General features: G+C 36.0%; 1 protein-coding gene across 2 annotated transcripts in view; it reads right to left on the bottom strand.

The window, feature by feature from the left end:
- LOC127868755 (protein mono-ADP-ribosyltransferase PARP14-like) overlaps positions 1-23,977 on the bottom strand; it is a 100,988-nt gene that overhangs the window by 26,933 nt on the left and 50,078 nt on the right. For both annotated transcript variants that reach the window (XM_052410784.1, XM_052410786.1), the window contains exons 10-19: positions 22,642-22,875; positions 22,123-22,347; positions 21,419-21,482; positions 20,841-20,899; positions 20,132-20,227; positions 17,534-17,668; positions 12,791-13,012; positions 10,664-10,787; positions 7,897-8,064; positions 7,355-7,534 (exon numbers count right to left, since the gene is read on the bottom strand). In XM_052410784.1, the coding sequence (XP_052266744.1) occupies positions 7,355-7,534; positions 7,897-8,064; positions 10,664-10,787; positions 12,791-13,012; positions 17,534-17,668; positions 20,132-20,227; positions 20,841-20,899; positions 21,419-21,482; positions 22,123-22,347; positions 22,642-22,875 (1,507 nt within the window). The remainder of the gene's footprint in view (positions 1-7,354; positions 7,535-7,896; positions 8,065-10,663; positions 10,788-12,790; positions 13,013-17,533; positions 17,669-20,131; positions 20,228-20,840; positions 20,900-21,418; positions 21,483-22,122; positions 22,348-22,641; positions 22,876-23,977) is intronic.

Raw genomic sequence — 23,977 nt, 5'->3', positions numbered from 1 at the left:
CCCAACCCAGATTTCATCAAGATTAATATTCTGGCCAAATTTCATAAAGATTTAATGAAAACTGTGACCTCTACTGTCTACAAAAGTTTTTTTTTTAATCTGACCTAGTTTTTGATCCTAGATGACCCAAATTCAATCCCAACCCAGATTTTAACAAGACAAACATTCTGACTATATTTCATTAAGGTCTGATGAAAACTGTGACCTTTATAGTATACACAAGGTTTTTCTATTATTTGACCTAGTGCCTAGTTGCTGACCCCAGATGACCCAAATACAATCCAAACAGGGTTCCCCTGGCCCAAAAATTTCTGTAGCCAACATTTTAGCCAAATGGAATTTTGTGAAGCCAAATTTTAGAAACTGTAGCCAAAGTTTTAGCAAAGCATTTGCAGGGGTCAAAGTTGGATATTTTGAAAATCCTGAACTTAAAGCTGGGGGCCAGGGGGCCGCAGGGCCCTCGGTGGGTCCAGGAGACAAGGGGGCCTCCGGCCCCCGGAAGCTCCTGGACTCGACGCATTTAAAGGGTGCCTGTACCTGTTCTGGTGATTCTATTTTCTTAAAAAAACAACATACACATATATTTAAAAATCTTCATGTATTTGATAAGGAACACACAAAAGTTAGTCAAAAGGCAATTCATTCACATGCACCCTCTGTCTGGCATGGACTCGACTGCAGGTGTTGCTTTTGAAGAACCCGGTTAAACCTGTAACAGTCGTTACAAATTATTATATTTTTCACACATACTTTTAAAAGTCAATAATACATGTTTAATAAATTCAGAATCAAATGTTTGTCACCATTTATATTCACAGAATCATGCTGCCAGAAGCCTCCACATACACCTAAGAAAATTGGGTATGGTGGCTTCTGCTCAACAGTTAAAATTGAAAATTTCAGCATGGGTTCCCCTAGTTTTTATCCCAATCGTTTTGTTTGAATGCTAAATAATTGTATCCCGGTGTGACCCAAATTTGACGTTGTAACGGTTACATGAAGCAACATTTAGCAAATAATTAAAGAAATAATGAAATGTTTAATAGCAAAAAATAATAATTTTAAACTCGGCTGTATTACTTTGAAATTCCAAGACAATAATCATCCATTTTATCGATAAACATAGAACATCGTCGAATTTAGGTGTCGTTGAATTTGGGTTACGGTAGGTTGCCCATATTTGTATTACAAAAATTAAAAAAAAACATTTCTTGCTGCTGGGCTAATATGTTGGGGACAATAAAACATTTTATTTAACTAAAAAAGACCTGTCCCAGTCAGCAAAAATGGCGTATTTGATCGTATTTTTAATTACACTTCAACACCGTTATTTCGAAGTCGTCGGGACCGTTAAAAAAACTTCGGATTAACGATAATTTGAAATAAACATTTGACTGACGACTTCTTTGATTCTGTAATAATAAAAGTTGTGGAATTCGCATGGTTCGGTTGCACGCTACTATTAATAATTGTTTTACTTAAAAACGTAAACTAGTCAGATGGCAATAGATTTCTACTTGTAACAAACGAAGGAATAAAACGATTCTTGTTCCTCTTTTTATGTTTGTTCTCTGAGTACAGAACATATTAAATATAATGAATATGCACTTATAATCAGAACATATAAAATATAACGAATAGCACAAATTGTCATAAATGTAAATACAGATGAATACATTTTCGGAAATGTATTAACATTTTTTGAAAATAAGACGCGATGTCTCTCTGAACACTAGACTTAGCAGCACTAAACTGGACGCGTGTAACATATTTCTCCAATGTGTCAAGGACATTGAGGCACTCACTTTCGCCCGTGTTTGCTCGCAGAAGGTAGAGTTTATATAAGGTGAATTTCATTGGACCACATTTACTCAGACCAAATGTAACACGTTAATTTGTTACTAAAGAATGCAAAACTACATAAATAGTAATTATCGGCTTTTGACGACATTATAAAATTAACGTCTACGCGCAGACGACAAAGGAGTAATTATCAGCTTTTGACGCGCCACGCCCAGACGACAAAGGTGTGAAATTTTGCTTACCGTTTTGCAGCTTTGACTTCGGATTAAAGATTGATGATTTGGTGCGAATTATATTGTCGGGACCGACAGAATCACTTCGAATTAACGAATTTTTCGGTTTAACGAAGTTCGGATTAACAATGAAATTTTACATTAAACAAAGAAGAACCAAATTCGGGACCGGAAAAATACATCGAAATAACGGTGACTTCGGATTATCGGTGTTCGAAATAACGGTGTTGAAGTGTACTGTTAAAATTCTTTTCCTGTTTTATGCTTTATTCAAAGGTCAAAATGTTTTAAAAGCTCACAATCAATGAATCATACGTTATTAATAAAAAAAATTGGTAAATTTGCTAGATCTATCTTGCCGATTTTTGATGCAAAACAACCTAAACAGTAAACTTTAGCAACAGAAAATACGACCAAATTCGGGGTGTTAGTTTAAAAAAATAAAAACCCTACCTGGTTGGTCTTGATGGTTATTATATTCTTTATGTGATTAGGGTCCTCTGCGTGGAGACGAAATGCCTTCTTCCCACAAGACTGATAATTCAGGGTTTTCTTACAAACTTCTCAAACCGCTTTTCCACAAGCTTCCAATTTTCTCAACCAGTTCACTCCCCGCCCGTAGACTACAGCGTAGTCTTTCTCGTGTAACCATTCCCAGCGCCACTTAAATTATGCACCTTCAAGATCTTTCACCTTATATCCAACAGGCAAGTATCTCGTTGCCATTTTTCTCAACTTAAGTCTAAACACAGCTTCCCATTCGGCATTAAATATACGAAAAAAAAACTCAAATTGATTTAAATCGGCAGCAATCTTTAATCTTTAATCAGATGTAATTGTTTATTTAAGCCGCTACGATGTACGATTTGTTTTCACATCAGTAATTTGTCTCGATGACTGGTGTTAATGCCCACTGCGTATCAATAACACGGCGATGTATTGAAGCACAGTCTACAGCTGAAAGCGGTTAATATCTGGGACGGCATGTCAGGAAAAAAATCAATACCGATAATTCGCATTGTTCAATAATTTAGCAACGATTAGTAACACTTATCCTTTATGGATTTTCATGAAATAAAAACCATAATAAAGAAAATTTTATTCTCTTTAATCTCATATATAAATTATTATAATACACTTAGTGAAAAACAATTAATTATGCTGTTAAATGTTTTTCTATTATTTGACCTAGTGACCTAGTTTTTGACCCCAGATGACCCATATACAATCCAAACCCAGATTTCATCAAGACAAACATTCTGACCAAATTTCATAAAGATTGGATGAAAAATGTGACCTCTATTGTCTACACAAAGTTTTTCTATTATTTGACCTAGTGACCTAGTTTTTGACCCCAGATGACCCAAATACAATCCAAACCCAGATTTCATCAAGATAAACATTTTGATCAAATTTCATAAAGATTGGATGAAAACTGTGACCTCCATTGTCTACACAAGGTTTTTCTATTATTTGACCAAGTGACCTAGTTTTTGACCCCAGATGACCCAAATACAATCCCAATCCAGATTTCATCAAGATAAACATTCTGAGCAAATTTCATAAAGATTGGATGAAAACTGTGACCTCTACTGTCTACATTAACAAATTGTTGAAGGATGCACACACGCACACACACCGGACGCCAGACATCACACGGTCACATAAGCTCACCATGTCACTTCGTGACAGGTGAGCTAAAAACTATATAAGCCATAGGAATATTAGCTGTTACAATTCATTTATATTAAATAATTTAGTCATAACATCATGACATTTTGTCTGGTGAGCCTGATTTATTGTAAGTCGGCAAGAAAATATTGCAATACAAAACTAAGAATTTTAGCAATCAAAGTAAAAATGGACTTACAGTGTAGGGCTTACAAGCTTGTACAAAAATTTATACCGTACATTCCCTGCCATAAATTGACCTTAAAACGCTCCCAAAATTGACCTTAAAAGTAAACTCGACTTATGGGTGTGGTACTAAATTAAAAAATAAAAATCCATATTTCGGACTGTTTTTTTTTTAAGTATAAAATCTCCGGAGCGGAGGAATTTTATGACTGTTTACGGTAAAGCCGACTCGTCTTTTACTTACATCCGCCAATAACAAAATACTCATGTTTCCATTTGTTTTTAATTTATTAATCTTCGTAAGAAGTCCAAATAAAAACATGTATAAATAACTTCATAAATATTAAACATTTGTGACATACGGTAAAGTGGCGAAAATCATACACAGCAATTAGTTGCATTGACACATCGTCTGTTGTCTACTAAGAACAATACCGGTAGATAAATCAAGCCGCTGACACTTGTACCCATTTAAATTTAATCCGTGTAAATACAAACTGTCAACAGGTGCAGGTGTCTTTATGCCACCAATTATCGCTTATCGGTCTTTTTGCTAAGATCAAAGTGTACAATGTAGTGTTGGCATCCTTTTGATCATTTGTCTTTATTGCGTCACGCCTAAAATAGTTATCCGCTAATAATATGCACAGCGGTTCTGTTACAAACTACTTCTGACCAATCAAAAATAATTACTCGATCGTTGGATACGCCCTCAACCAATCGTTATTTTTCAACTTCACACAGTATATTTTTTGATTGGATGAAGGTGTGGTTTTGTTGACTTATTCACAACTGTCACATAATTAACGCATAATCGTTTCGTAAATAAATAGATCTTATCGGAGTGAAGTTTTTATTCATTGTTTGATTATAATAAAATTACGCACTCACCCTTGATTATTAAAAAGTTTGATTGGACGTAATAAATACACAATCTACTTTGGATTATCAAGATGCCAAAATGGAAGCGTGTTGCTTACGATAATGCCTTCAAGATTCGGGTGATAGAATTTTGCTGAAACATCAAATAACTGTGCTGCTGAAAGTGAGTTCGGGGTCAGTGAAAAACTTGTACGTGACTGGCGTAAGTCGAAGGATAGAATTATAGATGGACCTAAGGGTCAGAAACGTCGGGTTGTTCGTTTAAGCCCATATGATGAATTAGAGACTGATCTTCTCAAATATTTATTGGAGTTGCGGGAAGGTGGCTTTGTTGTCAAAAGAAATGCCATTAGGACTAAGGCGTTACACTTGGCAAAGGATGCCAAATATTCCATCCAGAATGGCGTTTTTAAGGCATCGGCGGGTTGGTGCTCGCGTTTCATGAATAGGAAAGGACTGACTTTTCGTCAACGAACCCACAACGCCCAGAAACTGCCATTGGACGTTGAAAAATATGTGACATCCTTTCATCAATTTGTGATACGTGAACGAAAGGAGTTTGAGTTTGAACTCTCACAAATTGGATATATGGACTAAACGCCAATGTTTTTTGACTTACCAGGGAATGCAACTGTGAACAGGGTTGGTGAAAAGACAGTGTCATCAAAACATCTGGCAACAAGAAATCGCATTTCACCGTCATTCTGTCGTGTTTGGCTGACGGTACTAAGTTAAAACCGGCAGAAGTATTCAAAAGGAAAACGATGCCAAAGGAAAAATTTCCATCTGGATTATGTGTTTACGTGCAGCCTAAGGGCTGGGTCGATGAGACCATCTTGGATAAGTGGTTGAATGATGTGTGGTTTTCTCAGCCTGGAGGCCTTATTAATAAGAGATCGTTACTTGTGGGGGACATGTTTCGAGCTCATCTCACAGAGAAAATAAAAGGCCGTCTAAGGGAAAAGGGCACACGACAGGCTGTGATTCCCGGAGGGTGTACCTCACTGTTGCAACCATTGGATGTGTCATTAAATAAACCGTTTAAGGGTTAAGGGTCATGTGCGTGCCAGCTGGAATGAATGGATGGTAAACGGCCCCCGTGAAACCACCAAGGCTGGGAATCTGAAACGGCCAAGTCTTGTCACGGTATGTGAATGGATTGTTAGAGCTTGGAATGAGATTCCATCTGACATGGTGATGAGGGCGTTCCTCAAGTGTGGAATATCCAACTCTATGGACGGTAGTGAGGATGACGCTCTGTATGATGAATTTACGTCATCATCTTGTACACGTGTCGATGAAGAAAATGTGGAGTCTGATGACTCATATGTGTATGACAGTGCCTCGACTGATGAGCAAGTCAAGGAACTGTTCAACAGTGATGATGAAAGTGACTTTGAGGGATTTTAAGTGAACTGTGAAAAGTGATTTTTAAGGAACTGTTCAACAGTGATGATGAGAGTGACTTTAATGGATTTTAAGGGAACTGTAAAAAGTAAGCGATTATGTAATGTACCGATAGTTTCATTTGGATTTGTGAAATAAATATGTTCTAAATAATGAATGATATATGATTTTATATATATGATTTTGAACAATAAAATATATTTTTCATGACAATAAATGATAGAAATGTTACATGTTTTGTTTTATATTCTTATTATTAGTATCCAAATAAATGTCAACTGTCTGTGCAAAAGCACTCAGAACCATGACTAAAACGTCACTTAAACGTGTCTGAGATATTGAGAAAACTTACCCCCTGACTTATGGCAGAGTCAAGGCAAAAAACTAAGTTTTTCTAGCCCCATTATACCCCTCGACTTATGGCCGAGATAGACTTATGGCTGCGAATGTACGGTACTTAATACAGGTTTATTAATTTGCGCATGAAGAACTAAACAGATTATTAAAGAATATTGATTGTAGAGCTTGTGCTTATTTTATTACTTCAACTAAAGAAAGGTCATTTAGGTAACAAATAATACATTTACGTAATTTATTAAATTGTTTAGCGCTAACAAGCTTGTGCAAATTTTTGTTTGTTTGCTTGGGTCCATATCGTGCAGTTTAAAACAATATTTCAGCCTTAACATGGCAGTAATATTATTTAGAAGGTAGTTTATCAGTTCAACAAGAACATGTTATGCCAATAACTAAAAAGTGACCGACTTAAATCAGAGGCTGAGATAGAATGATGATTGAAATGATTACATGACCTACACCACCACAAAAAGTTTGAGGCTGGGCCCGGGATCCAACCCACAATCCTCAGATTTGTAGTCCAGCACTCAACCAACTGTACCAGACAACCAGATGTTCAAAAGTTAACTCTTTCCCACTCACAAAACAAAATGACTATATTCAACAGCATAAAACCAGAACAGCCTGCGAGTTACAGGTTTTATGCTGTTTGCTGCTTATAAATATCTTAAGGTTAGAAATGAAGCCTTTAACACATTATCTTGTAAGAAAAGTCTTAAATTTAATATTAAAAGAGATTGCAAATGATTCAATAAGCATTTCTGAGTGGTAAAAGGTTAAAATTTAAGCACCTTACTAACAAAAGTTTTTTTTACCTGATCCGAGTAGAGGGAATGCTACGGATGAGAGGTGACATTTCTCTGCCTGCTCCAGACACGTGAGCATTTTGGCCCGCCAGCCCGACAGTGAGTCCTGGTACACAACATGGATCACCTGGGGTGCAGCCAGCCCGTCGCTCTTTGTTATCACAACTCCGGCCTTCTGAAGGTCTCCCTCTGATGTAAAGGGGCAAGTTTAAGAACTGAACAATCAATAGTTTTCTAATAAAAATGTGTTTCACAGTTTATTAAGAAAGCATGGATGGTTTAAACCAAGATGTCTTGATAAGAATTTAGGAAAATGTCATAAGTTTGGGATCGATGCAACCCTGTATACTTATCAAATCAAATAGCTATTTGTCAATTTAGGCATTCACAAAATTTATTTTTTGGGGAGACGAAAAGCAAAATTTCAAACAAATTTTCAAATCATTTTTTGCTTTTCCTATCTTAACACAAAGAACAAGCAACAAAAGACACGAACAAAACAGACATCCAATCAAATTTATCTAACTGAAATAAGTGCCCACACTACTCACTCTTCTGTTGACATTCTGTGAGGATGTTGGGACACTTTTTGACAAGAGCCTGGGCTACTGCCCCATTCATGTCAAAGTTGGGCCCAACACTGTTCACTATGGCATCAGTCTTTGTACTCAGGATGTCCCCTATACACACACTCAGCTGCACTGGGCCCAACACACAACCTGTAACACAACATGGTATGCCATCATCTCCCATGTTCTCTTTATTCCAGTGATCAAAATAAGTACAATCCCTCTAGCCCTGCACTAGTAAATGTATAACTGTGCTTTTCCAAATTCTAGGTTTCACATAGTGGTGCTTATATAATTTCTTTAGAAAAGTAATAATCAATAATTAGGGCTTGCTTGGTCAACAGCTTATCTCATGACTTTAAAGTAAATGAAATAGTACTGAGAGTAATCTTATTTAAATATTTATTCTTGTAATAATAAATGTTCAATTTTTGTGTTGCTCTAGTCAGGTGAAATTTTATTTTCATAAACATGCCAGTAAACAAAATTTTCATTTGCATAAAAGAGCTTGAGTTAAATGAGAAGACTTCTGATATTTCTAATTACTTATTACTTTCACACCATCTCACAACTTATGCAGCAGAATGTTGAAAGTACAGTCTTCTGTATTAGATACCAGTATTCCAAATATCTTACAAGTATTTATAAATGGTAATATATAAAGCTGCATATCTCATAACCTTGTACACTGATACTGCAATAGTAAATTTGCTATTAATTGAATCATATAACTACCAATTGTTTCAGCACACACATGAAATGACTACCGTAAATCCACGAATATAATACGCCCTCGTGCATAATACGCACCCCCGAGTTTGGTCAAAATTTATAGGTAAAAATTGAAAATCCGAGTAAAATACGCACTAAAAAAATCAGTGTCCGAAATCGGCCATTTCCGAAAAAATGTGTCAATATATTTTTGTGCTGTGAAAATAGCAAATCAATTTGGTGTTGTCAACTATCTGTTACCCCAGTATATTGATCGGGATGTGTTATAGTGCTGTTGTTATGACAGTTGCATAATAAATATCTCTGTCTATTGTTTATATTACCATAGATTGTTACCGATAAATCACGGGCCCCTTGCTGACATCCGGGTCAAGCAGTCATAATTACAAAAGAAAGAAGCAGAGACGCTGTTTTTTGTTTTTACATTTAATTCAATTTGACAATATTCGGGACGATAATAATTATAATAATAATAAAGTAATAAGAAGACAAAATGGTTACTTCCGTTTTTATAGTTGTCTAGATGAATTACTTTTTCTTTTTTCGAGTTACAAACTCGATACTGTAATATAACTTAAAATACAATTAAACCGCTCGTGTTTTTCATGATCTAGTTAATTAAAATACGCTGCTGTCATTAAGGCTAGTTTGGGAGTAAAATAAAAATTAATTAATTATCACCTTTCAATATAATTAGGCAATCGGAAGACAGGTGTAATAGACTCTATTAGCATCATAAAACTAATTATTTAATTACCACTCTTTACTTCAGATATGGTAAATATGCGGTAGAAAGATAAATAGTGGTCAGCTAAGAAATATTTATTTACGGGTATTGTCAGTTGTTTTTTTCATTTGCTAATCTCTTTATACGACTTAGCGTCCAGTCGCTATTTTGTAGGCAGACGACGATATTAACTGTGTATTCAAAGTATACGGTGTCTGCGCATGGATGACCCAATATTTTCCGATAGCTCCTCCCGTTCTCACGTTTCATTCGACGTCATTTCATGTGTAAGCGAGCTCAATGTTGATTGGCCAGCTACCATGCGCACTTCAATAACAATAAGGTCAAGCGATGTCTCATAATCGGGTACAGACCGGGTTTCGTTTACTGTTCGAATTGCGAACACTTTCATTAAAACAAAGAGAAAAATATAGAAAACCAGTCTGATATAAATGGCGGATGTTTTCAATGAAATTTTACTAGATTTTTGCATTTTCACAAATAAGATTTTTATTGAGCCAAATTCTCAATATTTTCGCAAATGACTCAAATGGCGAACAACAGCGCGAGCCCTGTTGCACCCCTTTGATGTAATGGTGAAGTTCAAAATGGCTGCCGTGAAGCGAATAACAGCGATTAAGTTGAAAACTTGCACAGGAAAATTTTTGTTCTGCTCTAAACTCGTATTTTATACACACCCCCTACTTGAAGAAAAAATCGGCAGGTAAAAAAGTGCGTATTATATTCGTAGATTTACGGTAGTTAACACTTGTTGATCAGGGATTCAATTATTGGTAATTATTACACTGATAACCTATAGAAAACATCTGCATAGTACAATCTGTTCATTTAGAATCCTTATGCAAACAAACTTGAACAAGAAACCGTCGAAGACGGGTGATGCTCCCCAAAGGTTTTTTTGTCACAATATTGCACTATATATTCAGATAAAAGGAAACGTCTTGAGGGCACAGTAGTTGGGGGGACAAGAATTTTTTTATAGAAAATATCAAAGGGCCATAACTCTGTAAAAAATCATCCGACCAGAACCCGCTGATAATAGGCACATTTCCTCTTGGTAGTGAAGCTTCCCCATAAGTTTCATTGAATTCCGGTCATTAGTTGCTGAGAAATAGCCCGGACAAAAATTGTGCACGGACGGACAGACAGACACACACACGGACAGACCAAGCGGCGACTATATGCTCTATTTTGGGGGAGCATAAAAAAACAACATGAGAAATGCATAGCAATCTATGTTTGTCTACTATTTAATTGAAAATTGCGTACCATCTTTAACCATCTTGTACTTTGCTCCATCGTCAGATGGTGAGGCAGCTGCGCCGTCATTCTGGAAGTTTCTGTTCAACCTTGCCTCCCTTCCCTGGGCTTTCAGGTGACACATCCTGTAGGCCTGCCATAACAATGTACAAGCTTTAATGTAATGTCAGGGGCTTCAGGTGACACATCCTGTAGGCCTGCCATAACAATGTACAGGCTTTAATGTAATGTCAGGGGCTGCAGGTGAGACATCCTGTAGTCCTGCCATAACAATGTACAGACTTTAATGTAATGTCAGGGGCTTCAGGTGACACATCCTGTAGGCCTGCCATAACAATGTAAGGCTTTAATGTAATGTCAGAGGCTTCTGGTGACACATCCTGTAGGCCTGCCATAACAATGTACAGGCTTTAATGTAATGTCAGGGGCTTCAGGGCCCGTATTTACCAAACAATTCTTAGACTTAAGTCTTAGAATAAAGAAAATTCTTAAAATTAGAATATTCAAGAATTTCTTTAACTATGAGTCAAACTCTACAGTAAACATCTCTATCTATATTATTCTTCATATAGAACATTGTATTAATGACATAATCACCAGTGGAGGCTAGAGATGTAACGATTCGGTTCGATGCATCGAAAAACCGGTTCAACGCCGCCAATTCGATTTCGATACCTATACGGCCAATTTCGATTCGATTCACTGCAATCCCGATTGATCCGCATTTTAAACCTTACTTTCCAAATCCGTGGTCTAAACGTTCTCGTCATTTGTAATACGTCTTGTGATTGGTCAATAGCAAATATGGCATCCAATGAATGAATGAATAACATGCTGAGCATTACATCAGCCGGTAAAATGGCTTCTTCAACCACGAATAAGACGCACCGTCAACATTAAAATAAAAAGTATGGGAACATTTTGGGTTTCGCGAAGGTTCTGATGCAAAGGCAACTTGCAAAACTTGTTTTGTTGACGTAAGTTACCCATTTGGTTTGTTCACTTAACTGTGTGCATTCTGTTAAGAAGTCAACTGGAAGTTGTTTATATACTTACCTGTTTTGTTCTGTTTTTTTTGCTGGTAAACACATGTGATACATTGTGCATTTTATGTTATTTAAGAATAACTCCACAGGAAGATTTGTTCAATAAAATTGTTACTTAAAAACAATGTTTGCGTTTTTAAATTTTATTTAAAAATTAAACACTTTAAATGTACAACATAATAAGTTTATAACAAATACCAAACATATTAATTCATGCTCTGGACAAACCAAACATGAAATAGTTTGCAAAATAAGCATCAAATAGTTTAATTTGAATCGAATCGAAAATAATCGTATCGGACCATTTGGTATCGAAATCGAATCGAATGAAGGGTGAATCGTTACAGCTCTAGTGGAGGCCTGTATATATTCAAAAACTTAACACATTTTTTCTTGTTCTAAGTCTATTCTTTATTCTTAAGTCTAAGAATCGGTTGGTGAATACGGGCCCTGGTGACACATCCTGTAGGCCTGCAATAACAATATACAGGCTTTAATGTAATGTCAGGGGCTTCATTGAGACTTCAGAAGCTGGGCATACATTAATAGGCCCTCACTTTTAATCAGCTTCTATTATTAAAATTGAGAGAATATTTGATAATCTATCTAAACTTACATATTTTCTTTTCATTTCATGCTTTTCCACTTACAGTACATTTTTAATTGATTAAATTTTTTATTACATGTTCATGTTGTGGAAATTTTTCTATGATGTCATAATGTCATTCCACAGTGAAAAAGTAAAAAATTTCAATAAATAAAATAACTTTTGAATAGTAAGATCATTTAAAACAGTATTGTCTACCAATTATTTTTTTCTTTCCAAAATGTGATGGTTAACTTAATTCTGTTTGACAGAAACTAATCAGTTAGTGGAAGTACTTGGGTGCATTTCATTTTACAAACAAATTGGCAATAGTAGTGCACAAGACCTTAAATGACATTTTGCTCTTTTATTTAATTGAAGTTTGGTAAAATACCTGTGAAATTTGATGGTGGGCATAATTTGATGGTTGGTATACATATGTAATTTGATGGAGGGCATAATTTGATAGTGGGTATAATGCCAAGTGTTTGTCATGGTGAGTACCTGTTGTGCCTCAGTATCCTTGCTGTACATGACAAAGCGGACATGCCTGAGGGAAGCCTTGGGGTTGTTGGCCGCCCAGTCCAGCACGGTGTCGTACATGCACTTGGCTGTTATGTTCTTGGGGTAGTTGAGGTATCCAGTGCCGAGGGCTGGTATGGCAATTGAGCGGAGGTTCTTGGAATTGGCCAGCTTTAACACACGTTGAAGTGTGTCTATGAGATCCTGAAAGATATCAACAAATGTACATCATGGCATGGTAAATATAACAAGCAAATTCGTTGAATTGATATCCCCCGCCAATATGCTTCTGGACACAAAAGTATTATACACTGCAACGCCGATATATCGCGGACTGTTATATCGCGCTGTCCAATATATCCAGCTTTGGCTATGGCTCCCGAAAATCCGACGAGCATGATCACTAAATGACATGTTTTAATCTGAGAATTCGCTAACTTAAGCAAAAAACCGGTTCTAGCTAGTATTAACACCCTATATGTCGCGGCTTACTAAGCGTGAAAAAGTCGATAAGTGACAGTGTTGTGTACACACGGCTGGGGTTGTTTTTAACACTTAACAAATAACCAATTAGTGTCATTTCAAAGGTAATAATGGCAGTTTACTGGTATATAAATCGTTAAATTTCGGTACTGGTCATGAATGTCTTTGTTCTGATAAAAAGCGCGCGAAAATTGGCTTGGGTGTATTTATTTCTAAACAAAAGTTTCGTAGCGGGTACAACATTGAGATAATTTTATTTCCATTAAAAGTTTCGTTGTAAATTTCAACTAAAGTACTGCGGTATCTCGCGAATTATGTGGCATTGACATTTCCTCTTAATAAAATATAATTCAAACACGCTGTATCGTTACCATTACGCTGTTTCAGTTCCTTCATAAGGACTATTTATAAGCGTAAATTCGAATATATGCACAATTATATTTTATACGTTTTTTTTTACAGCAAGAATTCTTGTTTTGAACTGTTTCACGAGCGATCGTACATGAAAATGAAAAATATAATTTACATTTTGGTTTTTATGATAAATAAAGATACATATGTAGTTATGAAAAATGTTTATTGTAGAATTGGTTTGCAATTATCACTATACAAATATGTAGTAGCGCCGTATATAAAATGAAAACACTGGGGAAATTTGACAAATTAACCGCAAAACAATTTAGTTAGACATTTCTCGAGTTATATCGCGCGCCAGATATATCGCGCTCGCGATCTTTGGACCCCAACAACCGCGATATATCGCCGTTGCAGTGTATTTGACACTCAAAAAAGCATTTTTTCAAGATACATGACTCCGTTATTAACAGATGGTGTACAATGCCATTTGGGGTGCATCATCCTCTTATCCATATATATACTCATACCAAGTTTCAATGAAATCCGCCAAAGCACGTCCAAGATATGGCTCCGGACACACACAAAAAGCATCTTTTCAAGATACAAAGGGCCATAACTCTGTTATTAACTGATGGTGTACAATGCCATTTGACGTGCATCATCCTCTTATCCATATACATACTCATACCAAGTTTCAATGAAATCCGCCAAAGCACTTCCAAGATATGGCTCCGGACACACACAAAAAGCATTTTTTCAAGATACAAGGGTCATAACTCTGTTATTTACTGATGGTGTACAATGCCATTTGGCGTGCATCATCCTCTTATCCATATCAGGGCTAGCGCTGGCCCAAAATATCTTTGAGCCACCCAGATCTAGGGGGGTCCGGGGGCATGCCCCCCCGAAAAATTTTTGGATCCTGGATTATCTGTGGTGCGTTTTGGGCCTATTGCCAACCAGTTTTTGTTTGTTTAAAATAACAATATATACAAGCACATGTCACATCTAATAATATACAGCACATCACAATTTTCATAGTTATAGAGATATTTTCATACCGCACATTTTTAACAACATGATGAATGGCATGTAAAATACAAGCATACATTTCATTCACAAAATACATTGCAAACAAATCCTGCTATACACAGAGAACAAAGTCATGACATGTATCATTATTATATCATTATTATTCTGCGCTGTTTTTTACAAGGATACAGTTTGTAGATCACTTTAAAGTCAACATCTTTGCAGTCTTTTCCTTCAATTGAGATTTTCATGAGATGTTCCAAATTTTGTAGACGATATGAATTACTGTTCCTATGTGTTACAAATTCGTAACTTTAATTAAACTTTAATTGCAATTAAACCGCGCGTGTTGTTCACGTTTTCCTTTGATTAAAATACGCCGCTGTTAGTAAGCATAGTGTGTGAGTAAAACGATCAAATTAATTAATAATCACCTTTTCATCGGCAGAAAGTTGTAACATCAACGACATAGAACTAATTATTTAATTATCACTCTTTAATTTAGATCGATAGTCAGCCTGGAAATAATTAATTTATGGTCACGCTTATTTTCATTTTTAATCTTATAATACGACATTTGCGACCGGCCGCTATTTTGTTTGCAGACGACAATATTAACTGTGTATTCAAAGCTCCACCCATTTTTACGTTTCATTCAACAACGTCATTTCATGTGTAAGCGAACTCAGTTTTGATTGGCCAGCTACCATGTGCACTTCAATAACAATAAGCGATGTCTCGATACAGGTGCAGACCGGTTTTCGTTCACTGTTCAAATTGCGAATACTTTCATCGAAACAAAGAGAAAAATATAGAAAACCAGTTTCGGGTTAAAATGGCGGCGGTTTTCAATGAAATTGTACGAGATTTTAGCATTTTCCAATCGGATTTTTCTTGAGCCAAATTCTCAATATTTTCGCAAATGGCTCAAGTGGCGAACAACAGCGCGAGCCCTGCATATACAAACTCATACCAAGTTTCAATGAAATCCGCCAAAGCACTTCCAAGATATGGCTCCGGACGAACGGAAAGACGGAGGGACAGACGGACAACGCCAAAACAATATCCGATAACAATTAGAAAGTTGTATACTAACTGTTTAGTAAGCCACATACAGTATACGCAAAATTAAAATGTCAAAAAAGTAATTTAAAGTTATTAAGGTATATAAAACAAGAGCAGTATAAAGACAAGCTCAACTGTTCTTCTGCTTGATAGTGTAAGTATTCGTCACCTCATAAAATGACCACACAATTGTAAATTGAACATATATAGCAGTCATACAGGACATTTTAAACATTTTAAATGGAAACTTAAAGCTGAAAATCTATTAAATAAAACAAGAAATGTAACCATGAAAATAATTCTGATTCTGAATAAATTTAGGTGAATTAAATTTACTTTGCAAGCAAATTTAGCATACTGTAACTATTCCAAAAGCATTATGCAGTTGTTGACGCTGATATTTAGGTGAAGAGTGTACATCTGACTATTTTGTGAATAGTCGAGCTAATAGCATACATGCCATATGTCCCGCATTGTCCGGGATTGTCCCGGAAAAGAAGATCGTGTCCCGCAGTCCAGGAAATTTGTCAAATGTCCCGGATTTTACAAAATTCATAAATACATGTACCTTTTCATAGGCTTAACTGTACATGTAGTCTGTGTTCCCACTAATCTGCAGCGTCTCCATGACAATGCTTACTCGAATAGGTGACTACACTACATGTATGTGTCAAAATCGATCAATTAACAGGGGTCCTGTAATCATATCGATTGTCTCATGTTCGCAGTCAAACCGAAAAGACGGCATTGTTTAATGTGGTTGTTAATTGGCTTCAATATACTACGTTATAATTTCCCTCTGCGTAAGGGCAAAGGAGTTGTTCACATATCTGAAGATTCGTGCGGTTGTAAATTAGTCATGCGTGAATAACCCCGTGTAAATATCAATCTATAGCTTCAGTGGCTGTGTTATTCCAAGCAAACTTATCGGTCCTTATTGTGTACTCCCCCACGATAAAATCGTGGACAGTTACTTCGGAGACTTTTGATGAAAACATCGATGTTGTCCTCGTTGAAATTGTGCATTTCATGCATAATTTGGTTATATCAAAACATTATTTTTTACGCGAGATTAAATTACAAAAACAACAACACACAATGTGTATCTTTGTCGTCTTTAAGATAATTAATTATTGAAACAATTACTGTAACATATACTAATAAAACATAATTCGAATCGCCTATTAGGCAGATATATTAAAAGATTTTATGTTGCTAGGCGCACCGGCCGCTTACATCATTTCATCACGATGGCTTTAAAGAAAATAAATTGTGACTCGGCAAAAATGGCATATAAAGATCGATTTAACGATGGAGATTGTACACTAAGAAAATACTAATGCCTGTGATAATCAACGATGCATAAAATCGTTTTAGATGCTAACAACATATTTATTAGTAATGTACTCAATTTACGATGAGACAAAAAATTCGTACCAAAAAATGCATAATATATGTCTTTATATATCGCTATATGTATACATGTCCCGGAAAATCGGCAAATGTCCCGGAAAATTGAGCTCAATGTCCCGGAATCGGTCTGAAAATTTATGGCATGTATGCTAATAGACATAGCTAATGTTTATATGAGATTCATTTCATTTAATTATTACAATGTACTAAAAGTAAGCTGCTGGAGATAAAACAAACAGATGAACAAATGCTTTAAATCACATTATTCCATCCATGTTTTTGATGTCTTAATGTTAATTAATCTGTTACAAGCAGTTTACACCAAATATATCTAACAAAGTTCACCATATTAAATTCAAACTACAAAGCCAGTACCTTTTCAGCAGTAGACATCTCCTCATATCTTGGCAGTACGGTCAGGAACACTGTCTTGCAAGGCAGCTTGCCTCCAGAGATATCAGCAATCTTGCCCACTTGAAGCTCATTGTTGTACTTCTGCTTACAATCATTCTGTAAAGCAAGAACATTTTATTAATTTGTAATTTTCCAAAAGAGCTGGCTCAAGCTGAGGCGCTCGATTATTCTTCCGCTTTGATGTATAATCTTAATTTTCAGTCAGTCATCGAATGTAATGATCCCAAAGACGTTGAAGTTGAATAACTGTGGTAGTCATTCAGTTTTTTGTAAACATAAAACTGAAAAATGGTAAAGTATAACTAAATATGTAATTTTGCCAAGAAACCTGATTTTCAACTAATTACAACAACTAATTACCACTTAATTTAGCTGAATTCATTTAATTTTAATGCAATATCTGCATGTAAGCCACTACACACACAGTTACAGCACAATACCTCCTAAATTCAAGTTATTAAGTGGATTTTTTTTTCTATTTTCAGTTTAAATGACCTAAAACCAACTGGCCAAAATGCAATCCAACCCCTGGTCTGCATGTACATTGTACATAAAAACAAAATTTCAGGCTGAAACACTTTTCTATTTTTTTTTTAAAGTTAGCCAAATGATTTATCTATTTTAAACAAAAGCACCTTGACAGAACTGCACCCAAAATGCATTCCCATGCTAGGTCAGCTAAGTATAGGAGGTGTGGCAACAAATGCTTACCTGAATTTCCAAGTACACAAAGTACATTTAAAGCAGGGTTCCAAGCTTTTTTTATGAACAAAATTCCCTGATTTTTCCCTCATGGAAAATAAAAATCCCAGGATCATAATTTCGCCCTATTTCTTGTTTTAGACACCCTCAATAAATAGCAGTTGCAGACATAACTAAGCTACATGTATACTACAAAGCCACCATAGCCAAGCAGAGGAATCGATTTGCTGTTTTAATTGTATGGACTTCTCAACACAAGTCGGGAAAGTCTGACCAAACAAAATTCCCTGATTTTTTCCCAAATTCCCTGACTGGAAAAAGTAAAAGTATTTTTCCAGGTTTTCCAAGATTTTCAGGTTGGCTGGGAACCCTGATTTAAAGGCATAATTCTGCAGGTAAGAGTTATGTTTCTTGGTCAGTGACCTCCCATGAGGATCCGAAAGAATGTGTTAAGATTTCATTGAATTTATGTCGTAGTTACAGAAATAAGTCTTTGCTGTATGCAAGTAAGTAAATATATAGATACATGAAGTCGTTGAACACAAATAATATCCAGCATTGTCAAAGTAGGAAAATGGGGAATAATTCTGCTAAATTGCAGGCAAAAAATATGCAAACTTTGTCAGTAACTTAAAATAACCCGAACACACAAGTGAAGTTTCATGTGAAAACCTGAAGTAGAAACAGTGGCATACAGATCTCGCACTTTTATGTCAACCAAATTTTTAAGTACAGAAAGGAGGTATAAATCTGCAAAATTGCTGACCAGAAATATGGACTTTAGTCAGTTATCTCACATTATGACTCCGAACACAAGTGTGAAGTTTCAATTGAATACCTGTAGCGGAAATAGTGAAAAAGCAATGTTGCACATTTACCTTAACCAGAGCATTACTTAGAAGCAAATACAGACATGTGGGTGAGAAGAACAGCTCGTACCATTCAGGTTATAGTCGACTTAAAAAAACTATTTTGATTAAAGAGTATTCTAATTATTTCAATGGTATTCTGTAAAGACCATAGTCCATTTCTGTTTTTATCCCCACACTCCAAATTGGAGGGGGGGAATTATGTGGTTATTTCCGCCGTCTGTCTGTCCGTCCTTAGAACCTTGAAACGTAAGCTCATTGGTAGCTATGAGCATATGTGCGACAGTGCACTATTTGGAATTTTGATCTGACCCCTGGGTCAAAAGCTGCGGCGTGGGGATACGCGTCGGCCACGGCTGCGCCATTTCTAGTTTTAATTTGGTGTGGTCTTCTTTAAAAAACAGCTATTATGTTCTTAAGAAGCAATTTTGAACAAGAGATGTGTTTGTGAGAAACACAATGCCCCCTATTGCGCCGCTTTGAAGCCATATATTTGACCTTTGACCTTGAAGGATGACCTTGACCTTTCACCACTCAAAATGTGCAGCTTCATGAGATACACATGCATGCCAAATATCAAGTTGCTATCTTCAATATTGCAAAAGTTATCGCAAAACTTTAACCAAGGTTAAAGTTTTGGGACACACACAATGAATGACAGACAGACAGGCCAAAAACAATATGCCCCCAATCTTTCGATCCGGGGGCATAAAAATCTTCATGCTGAAAATGATTCAAAATATAACATGTCCAGAAATACATCTCTGACCAACAGGCATCACAGTTTTTCTAAATAACTTAACATATTGGCAATCATATGTTTTTGCTTAGTCAACACTAAAGCACTCTCAACAAATGCTCTCTATGCACATTCCATTCGACAAGATGATCTGTCATTGTGTACAAAGGACATTCATAGGGCAAATTATCTATCAAATTTTGCAGAACAGCCAACATCTATTTTAAAAGGCATGCAATTCTGCCTTACCTGGAGAGATGGTCCACCATTCTGTAGGAGAGACTTGCATATTTCACTGCGGGTGAGGTTCATATCAGAGGACACCGTACATAACAGGGAATCCACCTGGGAAAACAAAACAATACACCAATATGGAAGAAAAAATTTGATGTTTTTTTTCTACAACTAAGAAATTATGACTGGTATTGTGAAACAGGGGTTTCTGCAACTCATAGACCAAATTGCTTATATCCAGACAAAAAGGGCTTGTTTTATTTTAATCAACATTACTGAGCATTAATGCATGGAGAAGCTTTCAAAATTTTACATGACACTATTTGGACATGTGTGATTAAATTTCATCTGAGGGAAAACTATGAGGGCTCCACTATTATACAGTCAGTGTTTTCACAATCAGTAAAATATAGTACATTTCACAGTTTAGATATAACAGAACAGATGACAATCTATGGTGAACTTACCTGTACAAATAGCATACTCATATGAATAGTCACCGGCAAGGCATTTTTTAATTCTAGCAGTGTAGACGGGTTAAATCACCTCAGAAAATTTCTTTCATTGATGCAGTTTTTAAAAAAATATAGAATTTACACCTTTCAGTTACATTATGAGTAAGTTATCTGAAATTTGGTTTTCAGACACATATTTTTATAATATTTGAAGGCTAGAGCCCCTTCCCTGAATCTTACAAAAACCCTGACTGGATAAAGCTTCTTACCTTTTGTGTTGATAGATCTTCAACAACCAGCTCTATTTTCATTCCACCATTCAAAAAATCTGCAATAGAACAACAACAACGCAATGTTTCAATCCCTACAAAGATTATATAATAGATAGTCTCAGGTAAAAGAGAATAAGAACAAACTGCCTGTATGCATCACAATACTTTTTCCACTAACAAAAACCAGCCTTCTAAAATAACAACAGAAAACTGAATGCTAAACTAATTCTTTTTACAAAAATAGGACATATGCCATAAGTAGCCAGCATAGCTCTTGCCCAGCCTGTGCATTTGCAGTCTTGTCAGGCGCTTTGCTGTCTGCTGAAAAATCAGGCTATGTTTAATAATCTCATTAATAGACCAAGTAGTTCCTGACCAGACTACGCTTATGTGAATGGCATAAGACCCATTTGTTCATGATGCTGCACATATACTGATTGTTTCTTTACATGAGACATAATATTGATTAACAGCCAAGAGTGTGTTCAGATCCTTTAAAACATGTATAGTCTATATGTAGGTTTATTAAGAATAGAAATGGAATAAAATAGAAATTGGATGTAGCCTATAGTCACCTGTTGAGAGAGGTCCCTGACTAGCACTGCCATACAGTCGCATACGCTCGTGTTCCTCAAAGGCCTGAAAGACATAAATTGTTATGTTGATGTTAGACATAAATTGTTATGTTGATGTAAGACATAAATTTTTATGTTGATGTCGAAACAACTAAAGATATGTTCCCTAAAATAAATATATATCCTGTACACTTAGAAGTATGTGTTTTTTTACCATTCTAGTTGTCTTTGCGAATAGTGTACAGTTTATATAAATATTTACCTGACATTAAATATTTTTCATCCAGAAACTTTGAAACTTAAATATCACCTTTATTGTGGCTGTGTCGCATTTCATCTCATCAAATCACCAGGAATAGCTTCCGTATTCCTCTCATTTTTCCCCACACATCTTTGGTTGTATTTGTGTTCTATCTAATTTTATACAATCCCTATCAGAAAAATTTCTTCAATACACTCTCAAGTAATTCCATACTCATCAAGATTATCTTTGTGTCCGATCGCATTTGATCAAATCGCTGTCCAATACAAAGCTTTAATACAACTTCCTGTTAAACTTCATACCAGGTACCCTTCTTGATTGCTTTTGTGTATACTCCCATCTTATCTTAGCACCATTAGGGGAAACCTTCCGTACAACTGCCACCGCACACCTTTTCCAATGCTATTAGGGGAATATCTTTAGTCTTACTCCCAGTACCCACCTTGACTGTGTCGGTGTCCTTGCTGTAGAGCAGAATGTTGACCTCCTGGAGACTGGTTGCCGTATAGCTGCTGTCAAACTCCACCACAGTCCCGTACATGAGGCTGGCCACCGTCTCACGCGGGTAACCAAGGTAACCACCTGTGCCCATGCTCGTAAACACAATGGACTTCTTGGAATGTCGGTCCGCCTTCCGCAAACACTCCAGCATGAAATCTCGCAGCACCTTATGCAGCAAACAGTACAAGAATGATATACTGAAGATTTTTTTCATTCCTTGGTTTAATGGCGAGTTAACATTTTCTAGGGTTTAGCTTAACTGGGGCTTTTTGACCTACAAAACCTTATCAATTGATTCATTGAAATGATAGTATAACATAATTTTGTGGTGGATGGGCATTTACAATCATGCTCTATAATTACAACAAATAAAGGTAATCATAGTTCATTGACTGATAAAGACACATATGGGTATTAAAACTTCAAATTGATTACATGAACAAAGCCCGACACTACTTACTTTGCATCCATTGCTGCTAGCTTCTTTCCAGGTAGGTAGAGTGGTGAGGTAGATCTGCTCACATTTGAGCTGGCCCCCGCCTATGATGGCAAGTTCGCCCTCCTTGATGCCCTTGGGGTACAGCCTGTCACAGTCTGTCTGCAGCTGTTGGCCCCCCGCCTTCAACAGGGCCTGGGTGGCCGGCCCACCCTTTAGGTTCAGCTTGGGTGACGTGCAGAAGACGAGGATGTCAGTCTGTAGTAGAACAATTGCATTTGAGATGAATAATCCTTTCCACCTAGACTGGATTTTCATTTAGACGAGACTTCAAAAGCCAAAGTGCTATTCATAGTTAGCCTGTTCGGACTGCACCGGCTTATCTGTGACCTAATATCTATACAACAAGAGGGCCAAGATGGCCCTAGTTCGCTCACCTGAGAGGAGTCGGTTCATTCAATCTTTACCAAATGTCAAACTTTACCTAGATATTGTCCAGACAAACATCCTGGTCAAGTTTCATCATTATTGAACCAAAACTCTGGCGCATGGAGTGTTTTTATTATTGTAAGATTTGACCTGGTTACCTATATTTTGAGTTGACCCCCCTAACCAAACATCAAACTTTGCTTACAAAAATAAATATGACCAAGATTCATAAATTCTGAAACAAAATTGTGACCTCTAGAGTGTTTACAAGGATTTTGTATAATATAATGAAAATTTGGACAATCTAAGGGCAATAATTACGGCATTTTTTATTTTATTTTTTTATTCAATATCATACATACAATGTAAACATGTGTATGATCATACAACATAGTGATTGTACAAAGCAATAAAGTTCAGACATGTTATACAAGATATGCTAATATATATTTTTTTAGAGAGAAAAGAAAAGAACAACAGAGGAATAGTTATGAAAAATGATGAGTTGTATAAAGTCGGAAGAAAGCATACTGGACTTGTGTGTTTTGTTTTATATTCACAATGATCTTGTCAGATTGAAAAAAAATAAACAAAACTATTTTAGAAAGATAAACTAACATTAGAGTGAAATGTATAAAAGTGGACAAAACATTATGAGAATTTAATCCGATTCCATTTTTGTTCAAAGATTTGTAATGTGTCATTACTGAGGGCTATTTCTTTCTCAATCTGGATTTTAAGTTTAAGACTATGGACAAAACAATTAAAATTTGGTACTTGTTTTTTGTACTTCATGTTTAAAAAAAAATAAACAAAAACTATTTTAGAAAGATAAACTAACATTAGAGTGAAATGTATAAAAGTGGACAAAACATTATGAGAATTTAATCCGATTCCGTTTTTGTTCAAAGATTTGTAATGTGTCATTACT

The sequence above is a fragment of the Dreissena polymorpha genome, chromosome 2, assembly GCF_020536995.1.
Source record: "Dreissena polymorpha isolate Duluth1 chromosome 2, UMN_Dpol_1.0, whole genome shotgun sequence".
NCBI lineage: Eukaryota > Metazoa > Mollusca > Bivalvia > Myida > Dreissenidae > Dreissena > Dreissena polymorpha.
Note: the sequence above shows the minus strand (reverse complement) of the source record. Positions and strands in the feature narration are given on the sequence as shown.